The sequence below is a fragment of the Pseudophryne corroboree genome, chromosome 9 (genome assembly GCF_028390025.1).
Source record: "Pseudophryne corroboree isolate aPseCor3 chromosome 9, aPseCor3.hap2, whole genome shotgun sequence".
NCBI lineage: Eukaryota > Metazoa > Chordata > Amphibia > Anura > Myobatrachidae > Pseudophryne > Pseudophryne corroboree.
The window spans coordinates 60,821,938-60,848,469 of NC_086452.1; the positions used below are offsets into that span (position 1 = coordinate 60,821,938).

Below are 26,532 nucleotides of genomic sequence, written 5' to 3' on the forward strand. Positions count from 1 at the left end.
TGACCACGGATGCCAGCCTGAGTGGCTGGGGAGCAGTCGCACAAGGAAAACATTTCCAGGGAGTGTGATCAAGTCTGGAGACTTCTCTCCACATAAATATACTGGAGCTAAGGGCAGTTTACAAGGCTCTAAGCTTAGCAAGACCTCTGCTTCAAGGTCAGCCGGTATTGATCCAGTGGGACAACATCACGGCAGTCGCCCACGTAAACAGACAGGGCGGCACATGAAGCAGGAGGGAAATGGCAGAAACTGCAAGGATTCTTCGCTGGGCGAAAAATCATGTGATAACACTCTCAGCAGTGTTAATTCCGGGAGTGGAAAACTGGGAAGCAAACTTCCTCAGCAGGCATAACCTCCACCCGGGAGAGTGGGGACTTCAGCGGGAAGTCTTCCACATGATTGTAAACCGTTGGGAAAAACCAAAGGTGGACATGATGGCGTCCCGCCTGAACAAAAAACTAGACAAATATTGCGCCAGGTCAAGGGACCCTCAGGCAATAGCGGTGGACGCTCTGGTAACACTGTGCGTGTACCAGTCAGGGTATGTGTTCCCTCCTATGCATCTCATACCAAAAGTACTGAGAATCATAAGAAGGAGATGAGTAAGAACGATACTCGTGGTTCCGGATGGGTCAAGAAGGACTTGGTACCCGGAACTTCAAGAGATGCTCACGGAAGAACCGTGGCCTCTACCTTTAAGAAAGGACCTGCTCCAGCAGGGGCCTTGTCTGTTCCAAGACTTACTGCGGCTGCGTTTGACGGCATGGCAGTTGAACGCCGGATCCTGAAAGGGCATTCCAGATGAAGTCATCCCTACCCTGGTCGAAGCCAGGAAGGATGTAACCGCAAAACATTTTCACCGCATTTGGCGAAAATATGTTGCGTGGTGTGAGGCCAAGAAGGTCCCTACAGAGGAATTCCAACTGGGTCGTTTCCTACATTTCCTGAAAACAGGACTGTCTATGGGCCTAAAATTAGGGTCCATTAAGGTTCAAATTTCGACCCTGTCAAATTTCTTCCAGAAAGAACTGGCTTCAGTGCCTGAAGTTCAGACGTTTGTAAAAGGGGTACTGCATATACAGCCTCCTTTTGTGCCCCCAGTGGCACTTTGGGATCTCAATGTTGTTTTGAGTTTCCTAAAGTCACATTGGTGATCCACTCACCACTGTGGAATTAAAATATTTCACATGGAAGGTGAAGATTCTATTAGCCCTGGCTTCAGCCAGGCGTGTGTCAGAATGGGCGGCTTTATCATATAAAAGCCCTTACTTAATTTTTCATTCTGACAGGGCAGAATTGAGGACTCGTCCTCAATTTCTCCTTAAGGTGTTTTCTGTTTTTCACATGAACCAACCTATTGTGGTACCTGCGGCTACTAGGGACTTGGAGGACTCCAAGTTACTTGACGTTGTCAGGGCCCTGAAAATATATGTTTCCAGGACGACTGGAGTCAGAATATCTGACTCGCTGTTTAGCCTGTATGCACCCAACAAGATGGTGTTCCTGCTTCTAAGCAGACGATTGCTCGCTGGATTTGTAGTACAATTCAGCTTGCACATTCTGTGGCAGGCTTGCCTCAGCCAAAATCAGTAAAAGCCCATTCCACAAGGAAGTGGGCTCATCTTGGGCGGCTGCCCGAGGGGTCTCGGCTTTACAACTTTGCCGAGCTGCTACTTGGTCAGGGGCACACCCTGACTGAGGAGGACCTGGAGTTCTCTCATTCGGTGCTGCAGAGTCATCCGCACTCTCCCGCCCGTTTGGGAGCTTTGGTATAATCCCCATGGTCCTGACGGAGTCCCCAGCATCCACTTAGGACGTTAGAGAAAATAAGAATTTACTTACCGATAATTCTATTTCTCGTAGTCCGTAGTGGATGCTGGGCGCCCATCCCAAGTGCGGATTGTCTGCAATACTTGTACATAGTTATTGTTACAAAAATCGGGTTATTCTTGTTGTGAGCCATCTTTTCAGAGGCTCCTTCGTTGTTATCATACTGTTAACTGGGTTCAGATCACAGGTTGTACGGTGTGATTGGTGTGGCTGGTATGAGTCTTACCCGGGATTCAATATCCTTCCTTATTATGCACGCTCGTCCGGGCACAGTATCCTAACTGAGGCTTGGAGGAGGGTCATAGGGGGAGGAGCCAGTGCACACCACCTGATCCTAAAGCTTTTATTATTGTGCCCTGTCTCCTGCGGAGCCGCTAAACCCCATGGTCCTGACGGAGTCCCCAGCATCCACTACGGACTACGAGAAATAGAATTATCGGTAAGTAAATTCTTATTTTTTGCTATCTCTCTGATGGGTTTGTTTTGATTTTTCAGCCTAATGATGGCTTGCTTCACTGATAGTGGCAGCTGTTTGGATCTCATATTGAGAGTCAACAGCAACAGATTCCAAATGCAAATGTCACACACCTGGAATCTACTCCAGACCTTTTACCTGCTTAATGGATGATGAAATAACGAGGGAATAGCCCACTCCTGTCCACAAAATATTTTTTGAGTCGATTTGTCCCATTACTTTTGGTCCCTTAAAAAGTGGGAGGCACATATAGAAACCGTTGTAATTCGTACACCATTCACCTGATTTTCATGTAAATACCCTCAAAATAAAGCGGAAAGTCTGCAGTTAAAGTACATCTTGTTTGTTTCATTTCAAATCCATTGAGGTGGTGTATAGAGACTAAAATATGGGAATTGTGTCGTTGTCCCAATATTTATGGACCTGACTGTAAGTCTGCAATTTGTCAGTCAAACTCTGCCGGCTTAGTTAAGAGAAGCTCCTCCCACTCTCACTTGTCAATCTTCTGCAAACTACACCAGGGAGACTGTTGTAAACCGGCGCCATTTGTGCATCGGACATCCTAGGGGGTGGGTCTAGGTTCACCCATCGGTCATATCCAGTGTCGCCCAGGCAGCTTGTCCAGAAATTCAAGTCCAATACAAATTTAATGTGATCATTGCGTACATATATGTAAGGTGTCTTGCACAATAATAGCATACTGGGTCATACATTAGGGAGCCTGATAGTCATGGATTGGGCAAGTGTTCATGTTTTGCATTAACTACAGGTTGAACCCACTAGTTTGTACTCTTGTCATTGTTTCCCAACCCTGGCCCACAAGGCGCACAAACTGTCCAGGTTTTAAGTATAGCTGTGCCAGAGCACAGGTGACTTAATTGGTACCTCAGTTTTTCTGATTTAACCATTTGTACTCGAGCATGGAGAGCCCCAAAACCTGTACTTTAAGCGTTCCTTGAGGACTAAGAACCACCTACTTGCCAAACTACTACACCGCCTCCTGTGACCGCTTCCTACTGTAATCATGCTGTTGCAACGCCACCTGTAGTCTGCAACATCCCCACTGGCCTCTTACTTTGGACCAGTGTTCCGCTCGGAGACACTGGGCTCAGCCACAGGACAGCCAGAAAACCGTTAAGCTCGTCGCTTATCTGGTAGTCGCTGGATACGAGCAGATACATGCATCTTGAAAGAAGATGTTTATGAGCTTCAATACATTGTATTTTAAGCAGACCCTATTTCCTGTGGAAGGAACCAGTAATATCGCAGCATACAGGTTGTTCTTAGAAGTTCAGCTGATGAAAACACCATGATGTTGAGGGCCATACTGTAGCACATGTTGGCAGGGGGTAAACCAGCCCACAGTCTCTTTAAACCAATTACTATTCGTTCACAGATCTTGCATCAGAAAACAATACCTTCCAGAACTGGTCATTTCAATTCATCTTGGGAATATTTGGATTCAGACAGCAAGTTGACTTAACACATAACCGGTCTCCTTACGTATTTAAGACAGGAAGGCCACCAATAGGCGGTACTGATGAAGACCAAGGGGTATATTCAATTGGTGTCGGATCCATTCCGACATGCATTTGTCGGAATGTATCCGACAACCCCTATTCTATAGCATCTCAATTCGACTTTTTCAAGTCGAATTGAGATGAGGGACCCAGAGGAGGAGAGGGGGGGGGAGCCGTGGGGAGACCAGCTGGGACAGCTGCTGACAGACGGAGGAGATCAGCGCTACAGTAGCGCTGCAGAAGGATGTCACACAGCCGCCCAACCTCACGGCAATGTCCACCCGGCTCCAGCAAGCGTGACCTCACTTGCTGGAGCCTGGGTGGACGCTGCCGTTAGCGGCGCGGCTGTGTGACATCCTGCTGCAACGCTGTGCTATAGCGCTGATCTCCCCTGTATACCCGCGGCTCCCCCCTCCCTGCGTCTCCCCCCATCCTCCTCTGGGTCTACATCTCAGTCCGACATTTCTTTTTATGTCGGACTGAGATGGTCGAAAAGGGGGCCAAAACCGACGTGGATCGGCAGCTATACCGCCGATCCACGTGCTTTTCGACAAGTCGAATTTCTCAACTTGTCGAAAATATTGAATAGGTCGGAACCCCTTCCGACCTAAAGAAAAGTCGAAAACTGCCGTCTTTTCGACAGACGGCAGCTTTCGACGTCAATTGAATATTCCCCTAATTGTCTATGTGCTGCCTCTTCAGAGCCCATAGTGCTGCCTGTGACATAAGGCACTGTATACCAGTCTGGCAGATGGCGCTCTTGTGAGTTATGGCACTCCCTGGTGGTGCTTACTTTATCTGCCGGCCCTGGTTGTCACAGTCCTGTGGTGGTTAGAGTGTATCAGGTGTGTGATGTCTGCTCCACCTGTATATAGCAATACCATTGTGACCTGTGTGTGATGTCTGTATCACCTGTGTTTAATTATCACTATCTGATGTGTGACGTGTATAGTGATCGGTGTGATGTCTGTACCACCTGTATATTGTGATTAGTAGCATATGTGTGTTACCGGTGTGATAGCGGTGTGATGACTGTTACATGTGTATAATGATCCGTGTCAGATGTGTGTATCAGGTGTGTGACATGTATAGTGATCAGTGTGTATCAGGTATGTGATATCAGTGTGACCTGTGTATAGTGATCATTGTTTCAGGTGTGTGATGTCTGCGCCATCTGTGTACAGTGTTTAGTATCAGATGTGTGATACCAGTGTGATCTCTGTGTGATAGCAGTGTGATGTGTATAGTGATCAGTGTGTGACCAGTGTATAGTGATTAGTGTGATCAGTGTGTATTAGGTGTGTGATATAGGTGTATAGTGATCATTGTGTGACCAGTGTATAGTGATTAGTGTGATCAGTGTGTATTAGGTGTGTGATATAGGTTTATAGTGATCATTGTGTAACCAGTGTATAGTGATTAGTGTGATCAGTGTGTATTAGGTGTGTGATATAGGTTTATAGTGATCATTGTGTGACCAGTGTATAGTGATTAGTGTGATCAGTGTGTATTAGGTGTGTGATATAGGTGTATAGTGATCAGTGTGTGACCAGTGTATAGTGATTAGTGTGATCAGTGTGTATTAGGTGTGTGATATAGGTGTATAGTGATCAGTGTGTGACCAGTGTATATTGATTAGTGTGATCAGTGTGTATTAGGTGTGTGATACAGGTGTATAGTGATCATTGTGTGACCAGTGTATCGTGATTAGTGTGTATTAGGTGTGTGATATAGGTGTATAGTGATCATTGTGTGACCAGTGTATAGTGATTAGTGTGATCAGTGTGTATTAGGTGTGTGATATAGGTGTATAGTGATCATTGTGTGACCAGTGTATAGTGATTAGTGTGATCAGTGTGTATTAGGTGTGTGATATAGGTGTATAGTGATCATTGTGTGACCAGTGTATAGTGATTAGTGTGATCAGTGTGTATTAGGTGTGTGATATAGGTGTATAGTGATCAGTGTGTGACCAGTGTATAGTGATTAGTGTGTATTAGGTGTGTGATATAAGTGTATAGTGATCAGTGTGTGACCAGTGTATAGTGATTAGTGTGATCAGTGTGTATTAGGTGTGTGATATAGGTGTATAGTGATTAGTGTGATCAGTGTGTATTAGGTGTGTGATATAGGTGTATAGTGATCATTGTGTGACCAGTGTATAGTGATTAGTGTGATCAGTGTGTATTAGGTGTGTGATATAGGTGTATAGTGATCATTGTGTGACCAGTGTATAGTGATTAGTGTGATCAGTGTGTATTAGGTGTGTGATATAGGTGTATAGTGATCAGTGTGTGACCAGTGTATAGTGATTAGTGTGTATTAGGTGTGTGATATAGGTGTATAGTGATCAGTGTGTGACCAGTGTATAGTGATTAGTGTGATCAGTGTGTATTAGGTGTGTGATATAGGTGTATAGTGATCATTGTGTGACCAGTGTATAGTGATTAGTGTGATCAGTGTGTATTAGGTGTGTGATATAGGTGTATAGTGATCAGTGTGTGACCAGTGTATAGTGATTAGTGTGATCAGTGTGTATTAGGTGTGTGATATAGGTGTATAGTGATCAGTGTGTGACCAGTGTATAGTGATTAGTGTGATCAGTGTGTGATATAGGTGTATAGTGATTAGTGTGTATTCGGTGTGACTTGCGTATAGTGATCAGTATGGGTTAGGTATGTTATGCCGGTGGTCACATGACCGACAGCGGCATCCCGACACCGGACGGGTTAAGTATTTTACCTCTTTCCCCAGCCCCTATCCTAACCCTTTGGGGTTGGCGGCTATGGCTAACCACCCCCCTAGTCCCTAACCCGTACCCCAATACTCTCCTTCGGGATTATTTATTAATTATTTTATTTTTGAAAAGTTTCTTACATAGCGCAGCAAATGCTGTTTGGGATGTCGGCTGTGTATGTTCCGGCGCCAGTTTTCTGAGTGGTGTCGTGATTCCGACCGCCGCCATCCCAACTGCCGGAATGCCAAACGCATCCGCTCAGTTTGTATTGAGTGTAGTGATCAGTATGTATCAAGTGTGTGATATCGGTGTGTCTTTTGCGATGTTATTCCCCAGCCGCACTATTATAATCACTTACTGATACTTAATTTACTTTGATACTGTTTGCAGTATGTTTTCTAGGAATATATTAGAATTTACGTTTATACATTGTCACCTGTATTCCGCACCATAGATAATTATATTTGTGACTCTCCTCTGTTAAGTTCTTGAATATCCTCATGTCTTACATAATCACTATTGGCCCACAATGGGGGAATGACGGGTTTGGGCAGGTGCACATGTATGTGGGGAAGATGAAAATGTCATTTTGATGACTTTCTTATTCTAATCTTGAACTTGTATGGCAACACAAGGGTTCCACAGCACCGTATGTAGGCGCAGAACGTATAGGATTACGCGGTGACATAATTTAGGCAGATACAGGTAGGTGTACCAGTTATCATAAGTACATTTCTCTATCGTCCTAAGTGGATGCTGGGGTTCCTGAAAGGACCATGGGGAATAGCGGCTCCGCAGGAGACAGGGCACAAAAAAGTAAAGCTTTACTAGGTCAGGTGGTGTGCACTGGCTCCTCCCCCTATGACCCTCCTCCAGACTCCAGTTAGATTTTGTGCCCGAACGAGAAGGGTGCAATCTAGGTGGCTCTCCTAAAGAGCTGCTTAGAGAAAGTTTAGTTTAGGTTTTTTTCTTTACAGTGAGTCCTGCTGGCAACAGGATCACTGCAACGTGGGACTTAGGGGGAAAGTAGTAAACTCACCTGCATGCAGAGTGGATTTGCTGCTTGGCTACTGGACACCATTAGCTCCAGAGGGATCGAACACAGGCCCAGCCGTGGAGTCCGGTCCCGGAGCCGCGCCGCCGACCCCCTTGCAGATGCTGAAGCGTGAAGAGGTCCGGAAACCGGCGGCTGAAGACTCCTCAGTCTTCATAAGGTAGCGCACAGCACTGCAGCTGTGCGCCATTTTCCTCTCAGCACACTTCACTGGGCAGTCACTGAGGGTGCAGAGCGCTGGGGGGGGGCGCTCTGAGAGGCAAATATAAACCTTATACAAGGCTAAAAATACCTCACATATAGCCCATAGGGGCTATATGGAGATATTTAACCCCTGCCTGACTGGAAAAATAGCGGGAGAAGAACCCGCCGAAAAAGGGGCGGGGCCTATCTCCTCAGCACACGGCGCCATTTTCTGTCACAGCTCCGCTGGTCAGAACGGCTCCCAGGTCTCTCCCCTGCACTGCACTACAGAAACAGGGTAAAACAGAGAGGGGGGGCACATTAATGGCTATATATATATATATTAAAGCAGCTATAAGGGAGCACTTAATATAAGGATATCCCTTGTATATATAGCGCTTTGTGGTGTGTGCTGGCAGACTCTCCCTCTGTCTCCCCAAAAGGGCTAGTGGGTCCTGTCTTCATTAGAGCATTCCCTGTGAGTTTGCGGTGTGTGTCGGTACATGGTGTCGACATGTATGAGGACGATATTGGTGTGGAGGCGGAGCAATTGCCAAATATGCAGATGTCACCCCCCAGGGGGTCGACACCAGAATGGATGCCTTTATTTGTGGAATTACGTGATGGTTTATCTTCCCTTAAACAGTCAGTTGAGGACATGAGGCGGCCGGACAATCAATTAATGCCTGTCCAGGCGCCTCAAACACCGTCAGGGGCTGTAAAACGCCCTTTGCCTCAGTCGGTCGACACAGACCCAGACACGGGCACTGATTCCAGTGACGACGGTAGAAATTCAAACGTATTTTCCAGTAGGGCCACACGTTATATGATTTTGGCAATGAAGGAGACGTTACATTTAGCTGATACTACAGATACCGTAAAACAGGGTATTATGTATGGTGTGAAAAAACTACAAACAGTTTTTCCTGAATCAGAAGAATTAAATGACGTGTGTGATGAAGCGTGGGTTGCTCCTGATAAAAAGTTGATAATTTCAAAAAAGTTATTGGCATTATACCCTTTCCCGCCAGAGGTTAGGGCGCGCTGGGAAACACCCCCTAAGGTGGACAAGGCGCTCACACGCTTATCCAAACAAGTGGCGTTACCCTCTCCTGAGACGGCCGCACTTAAGGATCCATCAGATAGAAAGATGGAAGTTATTCAAAAGAATATATACACACATGCAGGTGTTATACTACGACCAGCTATAGCAACTGCCTGGATGTGCAGTGCTGGAGTAGTTTGGTCAGAATCCCTGATTGAAAATATTGATACCCTAGATAGGGACAATGTTTTACTGTCGTTAGAACAAATAAAGGATGCATTTATCTATATGCGTGATGCACAGAGGGATATTTGCACACTGGCATCTCGGGTGAGTGCTATGTCCATTTCAGCCAGAAGAGCCTTATGGACACGACAGTGGACAGGCGATGCGGATTCAAAACGTCACATGGAGGTTTTGCCGTATAAAGGGGAGGAGTTATTTGGAGTTGGTCTATCAGACTTGGTGGCCACGGCTACTGCCGGGAAATCCACTTTTTTACCTCAAGTCACTCCCCAACAGAGAAAGGCACCGACCTTTCAACCGCAGCCTTTTCGCTCCTACAAAAATAAGAGAGCAAAGGGTTTGTCGTACCTGCCACGAGGCAGAGGAAGAGGGAAGAGACACCAACAGGCAGCTCCTTCCCAGGAACAGAAGCCCTCCCCGGCTCCTGCAAAAACCTCAGCATGACGCTGGGGCCTCTCAAGCGGACTCGGGGACAGTGGGGGGCCGTCTCAAAAATTACAGCGCGCAGTGGGCTCACTCGCAGGTAGACCCCTGGATCCTGCAGATAATATCTCAGGGGTACAGGTTGGAATTAGAGACGGATCCTCCTCATCGTTTCCTGAAGTCTGCCTTACCAACCGTCTCTTCCGAAAGGGAGAGGGTGTTGGAAGCCATTCACAAGCTGTACGCTCAGCAGGTGATAGTCAAAGTACCCCTATTACAACAAGGAAAGGGGTATTATTCCACTCTATTTGTGGTACCGAAGCCGGATGGCTCGGTAAGGCCTATTCTAAATCTGAAGTCCTTGAACCTCTACATAAAAAAGTTCAAGTTCAAGATGGAGTCACTCAGAGCAGTGATAGCGAACCTGGAAGAAGGGGACTTTATGGTATCCTTGGACATCAAGGATGCGTATCTACACGTTCCGATTTACCCCGCACACCAGGGGTACCTCAGGTTCATTGTTCAAAACTGTCACTATCAGTTTCAGACGCTGCCGTTCGGATTGTCCACGGCGCCTCGGGTCTTTACCAAGGTAATGGCCGAGATGATGATTCTTCTTCGAAGAAAAGGCGTATTAGTTATCCCATACTTGGACGATCTCCTAATAAGGGCAAGGTCCAGAGAACAGCTGGAGACAGCTTTAGCACTATCTCAAGAGGTGCTAAGACAACACGGGTGGATTCTGAATATTCCAAAATCCCATTTAATCCCGACAACTCGTCTGCTGTTCCTAGGAATGATTCTGGACACGGTTCAGAAAAAGGTTTTCCTTCCAGAGGAAAAAGCCAAGGAGTTATCCGATCTGGTCAGGAACCTCCTAAAACCAGGAAAAGTGTCAGTACATCAATGCACAAGAGTCCTGGGAAAAATGGTGGCTTCTTACGAAGCAATTCCATTCGGCAGATTCCATGCAAGAATATTCCAAAGGGATCTGTTGGACAAATGGTCAGGGTCGCATCTGCAGATGCACCTGCGAATAACCCTGTCACCAAAGACAAGGGTGTCACTTCTGTGGTGGTTGCAGAAGGCTCACCTATTAGAAGGCCGCAGATTCGGCATTCAGGATTGGATCCTGGTGACCACGGACGCCAGCCTGAGAGGCTGGGGAGCAGTCACACAAGGAAGAAACTTCCAGGGAGTATGGACGAGTCTGGAAAAGTCTCTTCACATAAACATTCTGGAACTAAGAGCAATCTACAATGCTCTAAGCCAGGCGGAACTTCTCCTGCAAGGAAAGCCGGTGTTGATTCAGTCGGACAACATCACGGCGGTCGCCCATGTAAACAGGCAGGGCGGCACAAGAAGCAGGAGTGCAATGGCAGAAGCTGCCAAGATTCTTCGCTGGGCGGAGAATCACGTGATAGCAGTGTTCATCCCGGGCGTGGACAACTGGGAAGCAGACTTCCTCAGCAGACACGATCTTCATCCGGGAGAGTGGGGTCTACATCCAGAAGTCTTCAACATGTTAATAGACCGTTGGGAAAGACCAATTGTAGACATGATGGCGTCTCGCCTCAACAAGAAACTGGACAAATATTGCGCCAGGTCAAGAGATCCACAGGCAATAGCTGTGGACGCACTGGTAACTCCTTGGGTGTACCAGTCAGTGTATGTGTTTCCTCCTCTGCCGCTCATACCAAAGGTATTGAAGATCATACGGCAAAGAAGAGTAAGAACAATACTAGTGGTTCCGGATTGGCCGAGAAGGACTTGGTATCCGGAACTTCAAGAGATGCTCACGGACGAACCGTGGCCTCTACCTCTGAGAAGGGACCTGCTACAGCAGGGTCCCTGTCTTTTTCAAGACTTACCGCGGCTGCGTTTGACGGCATGGCGGTTGAACGCCAGATCCTAAAAGGGAAAGGCATTCCAGAAGAAGTCATTCCTACCTTGATTAAGGCACGGAAGGAAGTCACCGTGAAACATTATCACCGCATTTGGCGAAAATATGTAGCGTGGTGCGAGGATCGGAGGGTTCCGACGGAGGAATTCCAACTGGGTCGTTTCCTACATTTCCTGCAATCAGGATTATCTATGGGTCTCAAATTGGGATCCATTAAGGTTCAAATTTCGGCCCTGTCAATATTCTTCCAAAAAGAATTGGCCTCTGTCCCTGAGGTCCAGACTTTTGTCAAGGGAGTACTGCATATACAGCCTCCTGTGGTGCCTCCGGTGGCACCGTGGGATCTAAATGTAGTTTTAGATTTCCTCAAATCCCATTGGTTTGAACCATTGAAAAAGGTGGATTTGAAATATCTCACATTGAAAGTGACTATGTTACTAGCCCTGGCCTCTGCCAGGAGAGTATCTGAATTGGCGGCTTTATCTTATAAAAGTCCTTATCTAATCTTCCATTCGGATAGGGCAGAACTGCGGACTCGTCCGCATTTTCTCCCTAAAGTGGTATCAGCATTTCATCTGAACCAACCTATTGTGGTGCCTGCGGCCACTAGCGACTTGGAGGACTCCAAGTTGTTGGACGTTGTCAGAGCCTTAAAAATATACATTGCAAGGACGGCTGGAGTCAGAAAATCTGACTCGCTGTTTATATTGTATGCACCCAACAAGTTGGGCGCACCTGCTTCTAAGCAGTCGATTGCTCGTTGGATTTGTAACACAATTCAACTTGCACATTCTGTGGCAGGCCTGCCACAGCCTAAAACTGTAAAAGCCCACTCCACAAGGAAGGTGGGCTCATCTTGGGCGGCTGCCCGAGGGGTCTCGGCATTACAACTCTGCCGAGCAGCTACGTGGTCGGGGGAGAACACGTTTGTAAAATTTTACAAATTTGATACCCTGGCAAAGGAGGACCTGGAGTTCTCTCATTCGGTGCTGCAGAGTCATCCGCACTCTCCCGCCCGTTTGGGAGCTTTGGTATAATCCCCATGGTCCTTTCAGGAACCCCAGCATCCACTTAGGACGATAGAGAAAATAAGAATTTACTTACCGATAATTCTATTTCTCGGAGTCCGTAGTGGATGCTGGGCGCCCATCCCAAGTGCGGATTATCTGCAATACTTGTACATAGTTATTGTTAACTAATTCGGGTTATTGTTAAGGAGCCATCTTTAAGAGGCCCTTTCTGTTGTCATACTGTTAACTGGGTTTAGATCACAAGTTGTACGGTGTGATTGGTGTGGCTGGTATGAGTCTTACCCGGGATTCAAAATGCCTCCCTTATTGTGTATGCTCGTCCGGGCACAGTACCTAACTGGAGTCTGGAGGAGGGTCATAGGGGGAGGAGCCAGTGCACACCACCTGACCTAGTAAAGCTTTACTTTTTTGTGCCCTGTCTCCTGCGGAGCCGCTATTCCCCATGGTCCTTTCAGGAACCCCAGCATCCACTACGGACTCCGAGAAATAGAATTATCGGTAAGTAAATTCTTATTAGTTCAATCATTTATAGCGCATAAGTTACTTGGCGAAAGCAGAAACGGAGAGGGTCCTGCTCGCAGAAAGCTTACGTGGAACCACCTTCCATCTAGAAAACAATGGGGCAGATGTATGAAGCCTGGAGAAGTGATAAGTGGAAGGTGATAACGCACCAGCCAATCAGCTCCAATATGTAACTTGACAGTTAGGAGCTGATTGGCTGGTGCGTTATCACCTTGCACTTATCACTGCTTTATCACTTCTCCAGGCTTTAACACATCTGCCCCACAGGTACATATAGGGTAGGTTGCCGGGTAACTGCTGGAGAATAGACAGTTACAGCGTATCATGGGAATAATAGTCTTTCTATATTTATGACGTTACTATGGTGATTTGGGCTTTTTCTGTAATCTTGTGGCCGTTAATCATTCCTGCTATGCAATATATGACATTGTCTCTTTCCTCCTAGGTTTATGGGAGTCTGCGTCCACCAGGGGCAGCTGCATGCGCTCACAGAGGTAAGAGCCTTGTCTGTCACTGTACTAATCACTGTCCTTCTGTAGTACCGGGAATTCAGTAGTTGCAGCAATTGCCTCGTGATACAGAAACTGTATGTGAAAGTCCCCAGTGTCTGCCGTCACTTGGGAAATACCCACGAAATAACCTGTCAGCATCTCCCATCATGCACTGCAGCCACTGGAGGGTTTAGGACCCTGGGATGTGGGAATCAGTGACGGCTGCATTGCAGTTTATATGTGTAATCATATCACTGTGTTGGAATTGCACATGCTTCTCAGTGCATTTCACTACACAATGGGGGTCATTCCGAGTTGATCGTAGCTGTGCTAAATTTAGCACAGCTACGATCATGAACTCAGACATGCGGGGGGACGCCCAGCACAGTTCTAGTCCGCCCCGCATGTCAGTGCCGCCCCCCCGCAGAAGTGCAAAGGCATCGCACAGCGGCAATGCCTTTGCACTTCAAGAGTAGCTCCCGACCAGCGCAGCTTTAGCGTGCTGGCCGGGAGCTGCTCATCGCTCCCCGGCCCGCAGCAGCTGCGTGTGACGTCAGGCAGCCGCTGCGGGCCGCTCCCCGCACGGTCCGGCCACGCCTGCGTTGGCCGGACCGCGCCCACGAAACAGCGGCCAAACACCGCCGTTTTGCCCCCTTCCGTCCATCGTCCGCCTCTGCCTGTCAACCAGGCAGAGGTGATCGTAGCGATGGCTGGCCATGCGCCGGCGCACTGCGGCTCCGGCGCATGCGCGGTTCTGACCCGATCGCTACGCTGCGAAAACCTGCAGCGTGCGGTCGGGTCAGAATGACCCCCAATAAGAGCAGTTTCTGTACATTCAGGTGTGCATGAATGGCCACTGAGACATAACTCCTGTATTCGTACATTAGAAATGATTAATAGCGTTGGATATATTGTAGCATCCCTACACTTATAATGCCGGGGACTGCATCGGGCAGTCTGTAGCTGAAAGTCATTGGGGCAGATGTATTAAGCCTGGAGTAGTGATAAAGCAGTGATAAGTGTAAGGTGATAACGCACCAGCCAATCAGCTGCAATATGTAAATGTACAGTTAAGAGCTGATTGGCCGGTGCGTTATCCCCTTGCACTTATCACTGCTTTATCACTTCTCCAGGCTTAATGCATCTGCTCCATTGTTTCCTAAATCCTCCTCCTACTTCTCGCCCATGAAATAAATATCTTGGTTCTTCCAAAGCAGTTCGGCTTGTTGGCAGCTTATAATTAAGAATATCAAGGATGCTGGTCTCTGGGTCGCACTTGGCAGCGCCCGTGGTTCATTTTACAACGCTTGCAAAACCCTTACTATGTCTTCCTCCTTCTCCGCCATCTGCCTTCCTAATGCCTGCTGCTGGCGGCAGCTCTGTATCTGCCTTTTATTGCAGGTCTTTAGTTACTATCCGAGGCATGGCTCATCCGGTCAGGATTGCATTGGGTATATCTGGTGCAGTTACATACATCTCTGAAGCTGAGCTGTGTAATGTAGTGTAAGACAGAGATTACAGATGTTGTGGAATAAAATGTGTATTATCACAGGGCATCTCCAGAGGCAGGAGAGTCACAGCTTATATTGTACCTGTTCTGTTATATATCTGCCTGTCCCTCTGCTGTGCCTGCTCCTCCTTATGTGATAACGTATAATCCAGCTCTTGGCAGACGGGCCGATTTAGTCTTGTGCTCTGTCAGAACGGATATTAGTGCAACTGATTAGAACTCTGCAGCAATACAATTACCAAACCTGTTATTTCACCATGATGGCATGTACTTCCGACCAGAGGCAAACAGTCCGCAGAGCTCTACTTTCTCAGTCCCCTGGGCTCTCTCCTGAGAGCCCCGTCCACGTCTGCACCTTTACTCTTTCCAGAGCCCACGTTCTGCGTACCACGTAAGAACTGTACAGCTCAATGCAGCTGCTGGGTAATGTAGATCTATAGTCTGGGACCCTGCACACAGACCATTGACGTCTGGTGCCTCTGAAATTATTTATTTCACCTGCCTGCTAGGAGGTTTCGGTCTGTCTGTTGTGGGCACAGTCTCTGCTGATTGTGTTGTTGAAAACCAGACAAAAAGGGTCTAGCATGGAGTTAGAGGTGAGGGTATGGGTTGTGATGTGTAAGGGAGGCCTGCTGCAGCGCCTGATTGTGTATATATACAACCATGTAACTCCTAATAACATTTACTAGTATGCACTGTATCAAGAGTTTGCCAAGTGGAAACATTGGAGGTGTATCTGGTCCGTATCCTACGGCGGACGGACGGAGCAGGGAGCCCTCTGAGCCTGCAGCAAGGCAAAGGACTGCCGCACGCAACTGTTCCAAAGCTCCTTTTTCACATTAGAACTTTTTGTATTATAAATTGCCCTCTAATTTGCTATAAAGTCTTGATTTAGTGTTACCCTTTTAGATAATACCACAGACCTAATTAGTACTAATAGCAACTGGTGTAGGAAAGAAAAAGCCCCCCCCCCCCCCCCTCCCCTTTACTTGCCTTCAAGTTTAAGCAAATTATCCTTAATGCCAGTTTCTCTGTGGCTGCCATCAGCTCCTCTCACACAGCCCTACGTAATACCAGCATATTACACAGCGCTACAGGGAATGCTTATTCCTTCACATCAGTGTCTGGCCCAGTGGAGCGTACAATGTCATTTCCTACCACAGGTTCAAACCCAGCCATTAAAGGCATTTAAGTTTAAGCCGGTTAACCTGCCTGGGTGTGAGGGGGGAGGGGAGAGGGGGGGGGGAGGCAGAGCATCCAGTGGAAACCCTCATCATGGGGAAATAACTTGCAGACTAAGGGCCTGATTCTGCATGGATGGCAAAAGCAAAATTATTCTCTACTGGGCAAAACCATGGGCCTCATTCAGACCTGATCGTAGCCGTGCAAAATTTTGCATGGCTACGATCAGTTACTCAGACATGCGGGGGGACGCCCAGCAAAGGGCTAGTCTGCCCCTACCGCTACATACATACATACATACATACATACATGCATGCATACATACACACACACACACACACACACACACACACACACACACACACACGTGGAAAAGCATCGCACAGCTGCGATGCTTTTTTACTTGACGAGTACCTCCCTACCAGCGCAGCTCTTGCATGCTGGCAGGGAGCTACCCGTCGCTGTCCTGGTCGCAGCGGCTGCGTGTGACGTCACGCAGCCGCCACGGACCGCCCACCACATGGTCCGTGCACGCCTGCTTTGCCCGGATCGCGTCCCCAAAATGGCGGCCAAATGCCACCGGCGCGCCCCCTCCCACCCATTGACCACCTCTGCCTCGATTGCTGGGCTGAGATGGCCATCGGCTGTCTGGCATGAGCTGGGCAGTTCAGAGCTGATCCGCTGCTGTGCGAAAACGCACAACAGCGATCAGGTCTGAATTAGGCCTCGTGCACTGCAGGTGGGTCAAAGGTAACATGTGCAGAGAGAGTTAGATTTGGGTGGGTTATTTTGTTTCCGTGCAGGGTAAATACTGGCTGCTTTATTTTTACACTGCAGTTTAGATTTCAGTGTGAACGCACCCCACCTAAATCTGAGTCTCTCTGCACATGTTACATCTGACCCCTCGGCAGTGCACATGGTTTTCCCTGGTAGAGAAAGATTTTGCTTTTGCCATCCATGCTGAATGAGGCTGTAAGCGCAGACCATTCCTTGGTCTGACCTGAGTTATAGAATGTTACTCCCTGGGATTTATATAAGGCAGGTAGATATAAAATAGGAGTGCACCTCCCTGTCTTTACCACGACGACTTTCAGTTTGTGAGGAATGTGATGAAGCGCGGTCAGCGTACAGGTAAAACAGGCCGGGCAGCCTGCGCTCAGTAACTTCCATTACCCTGGGAATCCCGCACCAGTACATTCTCTGGATAAGACACTTATTCCTGTGCTGAAAACTTTAATCTCCTTGGATCCCGGTTTGTTATTTCAGAGAATTATTCTGCTTGTTCAGCTGAAGACATAATATTCATGTGAAGGTTATTATTTTACAGGCCTGCCTGTAACATTCCACTTGTGGATGATTGATTTTCAGGGTGGGAGGATAACCCTGAAATACGAGGATGCGCTCCCCCTCCCCTTTTTTGATCAGAGTCAGGTGATTGCTTTAAAGTATTAATTTGTAAGACAAGCTTCCTGTCTGAGGAACAAAGGAGCCTCTCGTGCAGTTTCTGCTCCTTCACAAAGGAACTGGATTTGGCATCAGTGATATTCTACGGTTGGGTCCCTTTGTATTCAGTTGCTGGAAAATATTGGCGTCACCTGAAATGAATACATTTTAGTGAAATCTATATTTATGTCCCAAGGAAATGATTTGATTTAAAAGGTCCATTTGGTTTTGTAGAATGCATCTTTATCCCATGCGATGGGCCACGCGTTGCTTTAACTCTGTAAATGTTGACTACTCCTCTCTCCCGAGTCTCCGTGCTTCCCCAGTAGCCCCAAACATGGATAGATCTGCTCACCATTCAGCTTTGGGAACAATATTGAATATTGTAAGATGAACATAAATGCAGAAAATGACTTATTTGGGGTCTGGGGACTTCCTCCCATCTGCAGACTTTACAGAAATAAGGCCGGGTATTAACAGAATGATGAAGCGGTAGGAAGGCGTTGCGTATAGTGATAGTCATTCCGAGTTGATCGCTAGCTGCATTCGTTCGCTGTGCAGCAATGAGGCAAAAAAAACGCAGTTATGCGTATGCGGCGCAATGCGCACGCGCGTCGTACTATTACAATGAACGATGTAGTTTCACACAGGGTCTGGCCGCAGAGTGATTGACATGAAGTGAGCGTTTCTGGGTGGCAACTGACCGTTTTCAGGGAGTGTTGGGAAAAAACGCAGGCATGGCTGGGCAAACGCAGGGCGTGTTTGTGACGTCAAAACAGGAACTGAACAGTCTGAAGTGATCGCAAGCGCTGAGTAGGTTTGGAGCTACTCTAAAACTGCATTTTGCGCTGCTCTGCGATCATTTCGTTTGCACTACTGCTAAGCTAAAATACACTCCCAGTGGGAGGCGGCATAGTGTGTGCACGGCTGCTAAAAACTGCTAGCGAGCGATCAACTCGGAAATGACCATCAGTGTGTAGTGAGATAGAAGTTTGATACATGAGCTTTTATTGGTCTAGCCAGATTGCATAGGGAAAAACGTTTTATTGGGGTTACGTGATCCGGTCACACAGTTATATTGGTTTGGGGTACGTAGGTTTGGTTCAGAGAAATAATAAATGGGAGTTTGTGAGATCTGTTGAGAGGAGCGATACGCGGGAAGAATAGAAGGGGTGTTGTATGATAGGTCGACCTTAAGAATGTCAACCGTTTCAAAATGACGATAGTCAGGATGTCAACATGGGCATTAGGTTGACAAGCAATACAGATGTCAACCGTGATACAATTTTTACATTACCATGTTGACACAAGAATTTTGACATCACTTTTTGCATATTTTAGCCTAATCTAAACCTATACCTAACCTGGAAATAAGACACACATGTACGGTCAGCATTCTGGTGTCAACATTTGTGAATGTTGGCTTTTTTTTCTCTAACGTCCTAGTGGATGCTGGGGACTCCGTCAGGACCATGGGGAATAGCGGGCTCCGCAGGAGACAGAGACAGGGCACATCTAAAAAGCTTTTAGGTCACATGGTGTGTACTGGCTCCTCCCCCTATGACCCTCCTCCAAGCCTCAGTTCGGTTTTTGTGCCCGTCCGAGAGGGTGCAATCTAGGTGGCTCTCTTAAAGAGCTGTTTAGAAAAGTTTTTTTTTAGGTTTCTAATCAGTGATTCCTGCTGGCGACAGGATCACTGCAACGAGGGACTTAGGGGAGAGACTTGCAACTCACCTGCGTGCAGGAGGATTGAAGTCTTAGGCTACTGGACACTGAGCTCCAGAGGGAGTCGGAACACAGGTCAGCCTGGGGTTCGTCCCGGAGCCGCGCCGCCGATCCCCCTTACAGACGCTGAAGAACGGCAGAACGGAGGTCCGGAAACAGGCGGCAGAAGACTCCTCAGTCTTCATGAAGGTAGCGCACAGCACTGCAGCTGTGCGCCATTGTTGCTACACGGCTCACTGATCTCGGTCACGGAGGGTGCAGGGCGCTGCTGGGGGCGCCCTGGGCAGCAATATAGATTACCTTAGAGGCAAATAAATACATCACATATAGCCATTAAGGCTATATGTATGTATTTAACCCAGGCCAGTTTTCCTAATAACCGGGAGAAAAGCCCGCCGTGAAAGGGGCGGAGCTTATTCTCCTCAGCACTCAGCGCCATTTTCCTGACCAGCTCCGCTGGTGAGGAAGGCTCCCACTCTCCCCTGCACTACAGAAACAGGGTTAAAGAGAAGGGGGGCATAAATTGGCGATATAATTATATATTAAGAGCCCATATATAGAAGCAACACCTTCTAGGGTTGTTATATACATTATGGCGCTTTTGGTGTGTGCTGGCAAACTCTCCCTCTGTCTCCCCAAAGGGCTAGTGGGTCCTGTCCTCTATCAGAGCATTCCCTGTATGTGTGTGCTGTAGGTCGGTACGTGTGTGTCGACATGTATGAGGAAAATGTTGGTGAGGAGACGGAGAAAATTGCCTGTAATGGTGATGTCACTCTCTAGGGAGTCGACACCAGAATGGATGGCTTACTTATGGAATTACGTGATAATGTCAACACGCTGCAAGCCGGTTGACGACATGAGACAGCCGGCGGACAAATTAGTATCGGTCCAGGCGTCTCAGACACCGTCAGGGGCTTGTAAAAACGCCCATTTACCTCAGTCGGTCGACAGACACTGACACGGACACTGACCCCAGTGTCGACGGTGAAGAAACAAACGTATTTTTCCTTTAGGGCCACAAGTTACATGTTAAGGGCAATGAAGGAGGTGTTACGTATTTCTGATACCACAAGTACCACAAATAAGGGTATTTTGTAGGGTGGGAATAAACTACTTGTAGTTTTGCCTGAATCAGATAAATTAAATGAAGTGTGTGATGATACGTGGGGTTCCTCCGACAGAAAGTTATGGGCGGTATACCCTTTTTCCCGCCAGTAGTAAGGGCGAGTTGGAAAACACACCTTAGGGTGGACAAGGCGCTCACACGCTTATAAAAAACATGGCGTTACCGTTTCCAGATACGGCCGCCCTCAAGGAGCCAGCTGATAGGAAGCTGGAAAATATCATAACAGTATATACACACATACTGGTGTTATACTACGACCAGCAATCGCCTCAGCCTGGATGTGCAGCGCTGAGGGGGCTTGGTCGGATTTCCTGACTGAAAATTTTGATACCCTTGACAGGGACAGGATTTTATTGTCTATAGAGCATTTTAAGGATGCATTTCTATATATGTGTGATGCGCAGAGGCATATTTGCATTCTGGCATCAAGAGTAAATGTGATGTACATATCTGCCAGACGGAGACACGACAGTGGTCAGGTGAGGCAGATTCCAGACGGCATATGGAAGTATTGCCGTATAAAGGGGCGGTCCATTGGACCTGGTGGCCATGGCAACAGCTGAAAAATCCACCTTTTGTTACCCCGAGTCACATATTGGCAGAAAAGGACACAGTCTTTTCAGTCTCAGTCCTTTCGTCCCCATACGGGCAGACGGGCGAAGGCCAGTCATATCTGCCCAGGGGGAGAGGAAAGGGAAGAAGACTGCAGCAAGCAGCTCATTCCCAGGAACAGAAGCTCCTCACGGCTTCTGCCAAGTCCGCAGCATAACGCTGGGGCCGTACAAGCGGACTCAGGTGCGGTAGGGGGTCATCTCAAGAGTTTCAGCAACACTCGCAAGGGAACTCCGGGATCCTACATGTAATATCCCAGGTGTACATTGGAAATTCGAGACGTCTCCCCCTCACACAATTCACAGGCTGTATTCCCAGCAGGTGATAATCAAAGTACCCTTCTTACAACAAGGAAGGGGGTAGTATTCCACACTATATTGTGGTACTGAAGCCAACCGGCTCGGTGAGATCTGAAATATTTGAACACTTACATACAAGCGTTCAAATCAAGATGGAGTCACTCGGAGCAGTGATAGCGAACCAGGAAGAAGGGGACGATATGATGTCACTGGATATCAGGGACGTTTACCTACAGGTCCAAATTTGTTCTTCTCACCAAGGGTACTTCAGGTTCCTGGTACAGAACTGTCACTATCAGTTCAGACGCTGCCGTTTGGATTGTCCACGGCGCCCCGGGTCTTTACCAAGGTAATGGCCGGAATGATGATTTTTCTTAAAAGAAACATGGACGCTTTCCTGATAAGGGCAAGGTCCAGAGAACAGTTGGAGGTCGGAGTAGCACTATCTTAAGTAGTTCTACGACAGCACGAGTGGATTCTAAATATTCCAAAATCGCAGCTTTTTCCGACGACACGTCTACTGTTCCTAGGGAAGATTCTGGACACAGTCCAGAAAAAACGTGTTTCTCCCAGTGGAGAAAACCAGGGAGTTATCCGAGCTAATCGGGATCCTCCTAAAACCAGGAAAAGTGTCAGTGCATCATTGCACAAGAGTCCTGGTAAAAATGGTGGCTTATTACGAAGCAATTCCATTCGGCAGATTTCCCGCAAGAACTCTTCAGTGGGATCTGCTGGACAAATGGTCCGGATCGCATCTTCAGATGCATCAGCGGATAACCCTATATCCAAGGAAAAGGGTGTCTCTCCTGTGGTGATTACAGAGTGCTCATCTTCTAGAGGGCCGCAGATTCGGCATTCAGGATTGGATGCCGGTGACCACGGAGGCCAGCCTGAGAGGCTGGGGAACAGTCACACAGGGAAAAAATTTCCAGGGAAGTGTGATTAAGTCTGGAGAATTCTCTCTGCATAAATAAGCTTAGAGCAATTTTATAATGCTCTAAACTTAGCTAGACCTCTGCTTCAAGGTCAGCCGGTATTGATCCAGTGGGATAACATCACGGCAGTCGCCCACGTAAACAGAAGGGCGGCACAAGAAGCAGGAGGGCAGTGAAAACTGCAAGGATTTTTCGCTAGGCGGAAAATCATGTGATAGCACTGTCAGCAGTGTTCTTTCCGGGAGTGGACGACTGGGAAGCAGACTTCCTCAGCAGGCATGACCTCCACCCGGGAGAGTGGAAACTTCATAGGGAAGTTTTTCAACATGATTGTGGACCGTTGGCAAAGACCAAAGGTGGACATGATGGCGTCCCGCCCGAACAAAAAACGGGACAGGTATTCCGCCAGGTCATGAGACCTTCAGGCGATAGCTGTGGATGTTCTGGTAACACCGTGGGTGTACCAGTCTGTGTATGTGTTCCCTCCTCTGTTTCTCATAACCAGGGTATTGAGAATTATAAGACATAGAGGAGTATGAACTATACTAGTGGCTCCGGATTGGCCAAGAGGGACTTGGTACCCGGAACTTCAAGAAATGCTCACAGAGGACTAAGGGCCTGGGGAGCTAAGAAGGGACTTGATTCAGCAAGTACCATGTCTATTCCAAGACTTACCGCGGCTGCGTTAGACGGCATGGCGGTTGAATGCCGGATCCTGAGGGGAAAAGGCATTCCATAAGAGGTCATACCTACCCTGGTCAAAGCCAGGAAGAAGGTGACCGCACAACGTCATCACCACATGTGGTGAAAATATGTTGCGTGGGTGAGGCCAGGAAGGCTCCACGACGGAAATTCAACTAGGTCGATTTCTACACTTCCTGAAAACAGGAGTGTTTTGGACCTCAAATTGGGGTTCATTAACATTTAAATTTCGGCCCTGTAGATTTTCTTCCAGAAAGAATTGACTTCAGTTCCTGAAGTCCAGATTGTAAAGGATGTATTGCATATACAGCTTTTTTGTGCCCCTAGGGGCACCGTGAGATCTCAACATAGTGTTGGGATTTCTTAAAATCATATTGGTTTGAACCGCTCAAATCTGTGGATTTGAAATATCTCACATGGAAAGTGACCATGCTGTTGACAAATATCTCACATGGGAAGTGACCATGTTGTTAGCCCTGGCCTCGGCCAGGCGATTGTCAGAATGGGCGGCTTTGTCTTACAAAAGCCCATATTAAAATTTTCCATTTGAACAGGACAGAACTGGGACTCGTCTCCAGTTTCTTCATAAAGGGGTGTCAGCGTTTTCACCTGAAACAACCTCTTGTGGTGCCTGCGGCTACTAGGGACTTGGAGGACTCCAAGTTACTAGACGTGGTCAGGGCCCTAAAAATATATATATATATATATATATATATATATATATATATATATATATATATATATATATATATAGTTAGGACGGCTGGAGTCAGAAAGTCTGACTTGCTGTTTATACTGTATACACCCAACAAGCTGGGTGCTCATGCTTCTAAGCAGTCTATTGCACGCTGGATTTGTAGTACAATTCAGCTTGCACATTCTGTGGCAGGCCTGCCACAGACGAAATATGTAGATGCCCATTCCACAAGGAAGGTGGGCTCATCCTGGGCGGCTGCCCGAGGAGTCTCGGCATTACAACTTTGCCGAGCAGCTACGTGGTCAGGGGAGAACACGTTTGTAAAATTTTACAAATTTTGATACTCTGGCTAAGGAGGACCTGGAGTTCTCTCATTCGGTGCTGCAGAGTCATCCGCACTCTCCCGCCCGTTTGGGAGCTTTGGTATAATCCCCATGGTCCTGACGGAGTCCCCAGCATCCACTAGGACGTTAGAGAAAATAAGAATTTACTTACCGATAATTCTATTTCTCGTAGTCCGTAGTGGATGCTGGGCGCCCATCCCAAGTGCGGATTGTCTGCAATGCTTGTACATAGTTATTGTTACAAAAATCGGGTTATTACTATTGTTGTGAGCCATCTTTTCGGAGGCTACTTCGTTTTGTTATCATACTGTTAACTGGGTTCAGATCACAAGTTGTACGGTGTGATTGGTGTGGCTGGTATGAGTCTTACCCGGGATTCAAGATCCTTCCTTATTGTGTACGCTCGTCCGGGCACAGTACCTAACTGAGGCTTGGAGGAGGGTCATAGGGGGAGGAGCCAGTACACACCATGTGACCTAAAAGCTTTTTAGATGTGCCCTGTCTGTCTCCTGCGGAGCCCGCTATTCCCCATGGTCCTGACGGAGTCCCCAGCATCCACTACGGACTACGAGAAATAGAATTATCGGTAAGTAAATTCTTAGTTTTTTCTTGTCGACTTTGTCCATCGAGAACCTGTGGACACTCTGACCGGATACCGAATAGACGTTTGTAAGCGACAAGGATAGAAATGGGGAGGTATTTGGGTAAAATCGAAAGGGAACAAATCAGGTGGAATGAGAAAGGAGGGGAGGGGGGGGGGGGGGGTTAATAAAGTAGAATAGTGGGTGGAGGGTAATTGGATAGAATAGAGTGGAGGGGATGGTAATCTGGTAGTGTAGGGGGGGGGCAGTCGGATAGAAGAAGGTGGGGTTGAATACAGTAGAGTAAAGAAGGGATTATTTATCAGGATAGAGAGGGAGATACATGGGTAGAATACAAGAGGGATAGTATAATTGGGCTGAATAGCGATGTGGAGGGTAATTGGGTAGAATAGAGGGTGGTGAAATAGGTAGGGTAAGAGGGGGTTCAGGAATTTGATGAGCTGATGAAGAGATTACTTTTTTGGGGGAGTGTTTGGACGTTAGAGGACGTGTTACTGACCTAAATGTGGGAACAGCCTGAGAAACATGGATGGAATGGATGGATTCTCTGTGCATCTGGCTGGAGTAAAGGCACACATACCAAACAGTATTCCTGTAGAAACTCCTCTGTATCCTTTCATAAAATGTGAGCTCCATAGACCTCATCTCTTAATCCGCCTCTCCTGAACCTGACCCCAGGAGACCTTGACCTCTGTCCCTGTCAGGACCCTATCTTGGGTTGTTACACTTCAACAGTCAAACCCCCCCCCCCCTCCCCTTACAAGACATGTTGCATCATGAGCCTTTGCTCTTACACATTGTGATCTTTGTGTATGAGATATCATGTGTCTGCTGCAATTTCATTGTTTCCTTTTACTAGCATTTCTACTGAGACATTTAACAAAGGTTGTATGTAAAGGTGGATGTTCCCATTGTGCACTATCAATAGTTCCATTTTGTGAGCAATTTATTATTCACAAAATGGGGGGGGGGGGGGGGGGGGCAGGAGAATAAGTCAAGAGATTGTGAGTTCTGATTGGTTCTCTGCTGAAAGACTCGGTTAGCGCAGACAGTTTGCTGGTTGCATGTAGCAGGCGTTGGCTAGGGGGAGTGGAATCATAGTAAAACATTTATCAGGGTAGTAATGTCGCTTTCATGTTGAGTTGTTCTGTAGCACCAATTGGTAACTAGTTTACAGAAAACTGCAACATTGTTACAACATAATAAGCAAGTCTGGGCTGCCTGCCAAACTCTGGTCTAAATGGAAAAAGAATCGGATCAAACTGAATTATGTGTCCAGCTCAGAAGTACATAGGATGGAAATAATTGCTCGTTTTCTCGCCAGTGGTCGCACAGAGACTGATTACAATAATTGGAAATCATCATACCAGTATTTGATATGTATAATTGCATGGCTTTCTCTTTTGGATGTATGGTATTGTACACAAATCGAAATAAAACAATTACTACAGATCATTCTTTTTAATGTCCATTTCTATCAGAAATTTTGAGAAAGTGAAATGGATTCAAAATTTAAGGGAGAATAATAAAAATGTAACAGAGTAGGTGCTTTCCCAGTAGCACCCACAAAGGCTTTTATGCAAATGCCGAACATATATACTTCTTCAGTGACACCCGGTTTATTGGTGAGCACGTGGATTTGCTTGGTAGGCAGGCCGGTGAACATATAAAGAAGCAGTGAGGCAATCTCCTATATAATAGCCCAGATCTGTGACTGTGTGTATAACGGTCGGTGTGGTTAGGAGCTCTGATTATGTCAGCGGCAGGTCTATCACACCCAGTCCACAGCTGATTGGGCGATAAACACCCTCCTGCACTGGTTACATCCAATGGGAGGCTCTGCCCTTTGGCTGCTGTGTGTTCCCAGAGCCAGATTAACAATGGGGCTGATGGAG

General features: G+C 47.3%; 1 protein-coding gene across 2 annotated transcripts in view; it reads left to right on the plus strand.

The window, feature by feature from the left end:
• The window catches only part of TESK2 (testis associated actin remodelling kinase 2), a 184,740-nt gene that overhangs the window by 89,362 nt on the left and 68,846 nt on the right, over positions 1 to 26,532 (plus strand). For both annotated transcript variants that reach the window (XM_063939412.1, XM_063939413.1), the window contains exon 4: positions 13,415 to 13,463. In XM_063939412.1, the coding sequence (XP_063795482.1) occupies positions 13,415 to 13,463 (49 nt within the window). The remainder of the gene's footprint in view (positions 1 to 13,414; positions 13,464 to 26,532) is intronic.